The 4,462-nt window shown below is 35.8% G+C and overlaps 1 protein-coding gene and 1 pseudogene across 2 annotated transcripts; both read right to left on the bottom strand.

Moving 5' to 3' along the window:
- Positions 1–954: 954 nt before the first annotated feature.
- On the bottom strand, positions 955–1,784 carry BDBG_17806 (uncharacterized protein; the record flags this gene model as incomplete). The annotated part of the gene is made up of 2 exons (XM_031725450.1): positions 955–1,332; positions 1,533–1,784. Coding segments are annotated over 2 exons (629 nt in total), but the record flags the coding sequence as incomplete, so codon positions are not given.
- A 1,385-nt stretch (positions 1,785–3,169) lies between these two features.
- Positions 3,170–3,250, bottom strand: BDBG_17805 (annotated as a pseudogene). The gene has a single exon. The product of its transcript is annotated as a tRNA-OTHER (tRNA).
- Positions 3,251–4,462: the final 1,212 nt, after the last annotated feature.

Genomic DNA, 4,462 nt, shown 5'->3' with positions numbered 1-4,462 from the left:
ATATAGAAATGTGTACACATATATATAGAGAAATTGAAGGAGAGCATGAAACCTGCAGAACCAGGAGCCAGGGCAGGGAAGATGAAGACAGAAGAAATAGAAGAAGAAGACACAGAACTGAATGAATAATGACAGAAGTCACTCAGTGCTGAATACTTATGACTCAGTATGTATACAACCTTCTCTGCAGAGAAGAGAGAGAAAGCAACAGAAGAAGCTTGAGAGTGAAAGAAGATAGTTTCAGTGATGTTATTATCTTTGATTAGAATAATCTCTAATGCTGAAGCAACTAAGAATCATTATTAGTATATAAAAATTGTAAAATCAGAGATGAGAACAGTTACTGAATGAACATCTGCTGATCTTAGAGTTGTATATACAATTACAACACACATGAGGCTTCTTAGAAAGAGAGAGAGAGACACAGAGAAATGCAGAAAGCAGAATGCAGTATATGAACAACTTATTTCTATGATGACATCTCAGACAAGGTGTATAAGTCTCACATCTATGAGTGTAAAAGAGTATGATATCTGTATTCCTGTTTCTGAAAACACAGATATTCTTCATCTGCATCACAAAGTCAGACAACAAACATCAAAGAATAGACTGATACAGATCAATCATTTCAAAGATATTTATCAGAGCAGATGTATCTGCAATATTGAATTTAACAGTTATGAAAAGTTTCTTAGTATCTGTGAATGTCATGACTTCATACACAGTAAAACTTATAACAATTTTCTCTAAGAATAGAAAAAGAGTTACTTCTGAACTGAGTAATTCAATTGAAAAGATGAAAAGAAAAAGACTTACAATCTTAACACTGTTGAGAAGAGAGATGATTCTCTGATATGAATAAATAATTGTCTTATTATAAATATTTAAAATGAACATAATAATCAGTGTCTGTAATCAAGCTCTAGATAGTCATGTTATACACAGTCTTCATACAATAAATTGTTCTGAGAGTTGACAAGAAGAGTGAGAGTGTATATGCTGAGAAACATGATTCATTAAGTCTATATAATATCTTCTTAAAACAGAGAGAGCTGATAATGAAAGCAGAGACAGCAAAATCAGAAGTAGCAGAAGTGAGAGTCATGAGAACAGAGATAGCAGAAGCAGAAGAACCAGACACAGGAATAGATGTAGAAGATTGAGAGAAAGTGACAGAGAAAGAAACAGAGAGAGCAGAGAGAGATGCAGAAGACTCAGTCATATATAACATAGACAATTTCTTTATTATCATATTCTTCAAGTTCTTGATCAATAATTCAACATTGAGTTCACTATTATCAGCAGACACAGATCTGTCAACATATAAAGATTCTATATGAATAAAAACAAATATATCAGCATCTGTGTTTATGCAAAATTGTGTCAGAAAACACAATCAGAAACTCACTGAGAAGAAAACAGTTGAGAATATATAAGAAGATGAAGAAGATGTGTCATTCATGATAGTACATTCTGATAATTGTTAGAAGATAAACAAGTTCTGATCATATTTCATAATACATTACACTTACTGCTAACAAACTGCTCAGTATGAGCACTATAAGAATGCTTATTATAAGAATGAGAGATCATCATCAGAAACATGTACAATGTGATAGATGAACAGATGAAAAGAGTTAAATAGAAGAAGAAATAGAAATCTTGAATGAGATAGTGATATTCAATGATGATGATGATAAAGAAGATGATTGAAGAATGAGAAAAGTTAGTGAATGAGAAGTATAATATAGTGAAAGTTTCTTTGTGAGAGTGTACATAGAATACTAGTCAAATCAGAGATAGATCATATGATTGTAAACACTAGTGACACACTAATCCGCATGAAGCTAGGGCGGATGTCATGATTATATAAGCATGACTGAATCTGGTGAGAAAGAATGTGATTTGAAAGAATATATAACTGTCAGATAATAATGCGGCTGCTTCTGAACTTGCTTATGAGTGTAAAGAGGCTATAGCAGCCGCTAATTAATTTAGTATATGATATTACAATATATAAGAAGCCGGCATATGCCTGTAATTATACGCTGGCTTAAGCAATCTTTGAATCACAGATTATTCAGGTCTTTGCAGCTTGATGTAATATGTACTATTATTATTATTATTATTATTCTTCAATTATAGATATATGCAGTCAGAGACTATAATATCTACCTGAGAACCTTTAGTTCTCAGAGTTTTTCCTATATCTATAGAGTTAACTATTATACACTTATTAATTTCAGATATGCAAAATCAGAAAATTTCAGCTCAGAATATAAAAACTGTTTACAAATTACAGTATTTCAACACCTATTAATACTTTGAAACCATTTGAAAATATCATGACAAAGGAAAAGAGAACATAGTCCTAAAGATAGACACATTAAATAGATAGATAGAAAAGAACAGAAAGAAACAAGTACAGTAAAGAAAGACTATAACAAATAAAATTATTAAAAGATAGTGTATAGCTGTTTTAACAGACTATATCTAATCAACTACGGGCGCTAGCCACCCGCAGGATGCACCTTAAGCTAATTACATTTAACCCCCTATAATTAACCGATCACCGCGTCCGTCCTCTCGGGCCAGCCACTAATTTCCAGGGGTGTTAGTTAGTGGCTGCCACTGCCCACTTGATGATGTACACACCAAGCTTCCGGTTGCTGATCTCGGCCTCATTAGATGCCCATAGACCTATCAATCAGCTGTTGTGGCCTCACCCTGTGTTAGGGACTAATTATAGGCTTGATGACTGCAGTCCTCTCTGCCAGTATTAGGGCTTGGCAGGGAGCTTGCAGGCTCTAGCCTATCAGGGTGCCCTGCCTAGGGCCTAGATGCGCGTCTAGGCCTGCTAGTCAGATGGTTTTCAAAATCATTCCCTGTATTTGAGGGGGAGCTAGGCTCTGATGACAGCCCTAGTTAGGGACTTGCTTAAGTAGTGTATAATCACTACATTAGGCTTGCCTCTATATTGTTAGAACCTTGACGGGTGCACAGTAGAATAGTGGGACATTGGCATCCCATGCCAGCCCTGGTGGGTGTTCGCAGGATCTCGCTTAACTAGTGGCTTGGCTTGCAGTAGGGAGTTCTACCCCGCACCAAGCCTTACTAATTAGGCTCAGCCCCTATTACATGGGGGCTTTCATGGGTAAGAAGTGGCAGGTGCCAGCGGTGGGATTCGAACCCACACACCCCTAATGTGTGCGGCCTTGGTTACCAGTCTTACCAACTGGGCCACGCTGGCTATGTACTATTAACTACTAGAAGTATTCATGATAGGAAGATAAAATGTAGAAGTTAAATATATAATAGTATTCAAGCTGAGTTATGAATAGTATTCACAAACTCCAGTCTATATAGTTGTGTGTAGCCAAGGGCTGCTAAGCCTATTGATTACACAAGAGATAGAAATAGAGATAAAGAATCTGTGAGGAGCGGGATTTCTTTCTATCTCTTACATAATTAATAGAGTTAGCAGCCCTTGACTACACATAACTATATAGACTGAAGTTTATGAATACTATTTATAACTTAGCTTGAATGCTATTATACATTTAATCTCTACATTTTATCTTTCTATCATGAATACTTCTAGTAGTTAATAGTACATATCACGCGGAACAAACCGCTTCACCACGAACTCGCTCGATTTTTTGAATAAGAACCCGCCGATAGATCCATTGAAAAGCCCTCAATCATACAAGCATTTTGACCCCATCGCTGACCGCATACCCCGTGTGGTGGTGAAGTTATTCAGCCAAATGTGAACCAGATGTTGTTCAGAACTCCTGCGTGGGATTATCCCTCATTCTCCCCTATCACACCACAACCCCGGGCCAAATTGCCATACAAATTGTAAGATGAAGAGACCTAGTCATATGCATCAATCTTCTCAATTTTGAAAGATTCTCAATCTGTAGTTGTGAAGATATCTGAGAAGCAATCTTTATGAAAACCCTGTTCATCTTTGATGTTTCAAAACATTAACACCAAGTCTCACCCTTATACCGCCCTTCCTAATCTGGCCCATCTCTGGCAGAAAAATACAAAAAGATATCTCAGTGATAATATCAAGCACATAATTAACAGTCACTTCTGAAGTGCAATCTCTGCAGTCTGTCTTCAGTGTATCTAGACATCAACACCAAGTCTCACCCTCATATCACCTCTCTCAATCTGGCTCATCTCTGACAGAAAAGTATAAAAAGATACCTTAGTAACTGTACTTGATACATAATCAACAGACATGATAACTATAAAATCAGTATATCTCAAGGTCTGACTGAGCCTTTGATCCCTGTATAGTGAGATATATTAAATCTAGTTTTAATATCTTAATATTCAATAGATTCTGCAAGAGATTGAGAACAGTAATACTAGATTTCTATTGAATTTGAGAATTAACTCTATATTAATATAATTATTGACAAAGTCTTCTATTTTGAGATATAAATAA

This window comes from Blastomyces gilchristii, assembly GCF_000003855.2.
Source record: "Blastomyces gilchristii SLH14081 genomic scaffold supercont1.25, whole genome shotgun sequence".
Lineage (NCBI taxonomy): Eukaryota > Fungi > Ascomycota > Eurotiomycetes > Onygenales > Ajellomycetaceae > Blastomyces > Blastomyces gilchristii.
The sequence above is the reverse complement of the archived record's forward strand: the minus strand, read 5'-3'. Positions and strand labels throughout refer to the sequence as shown.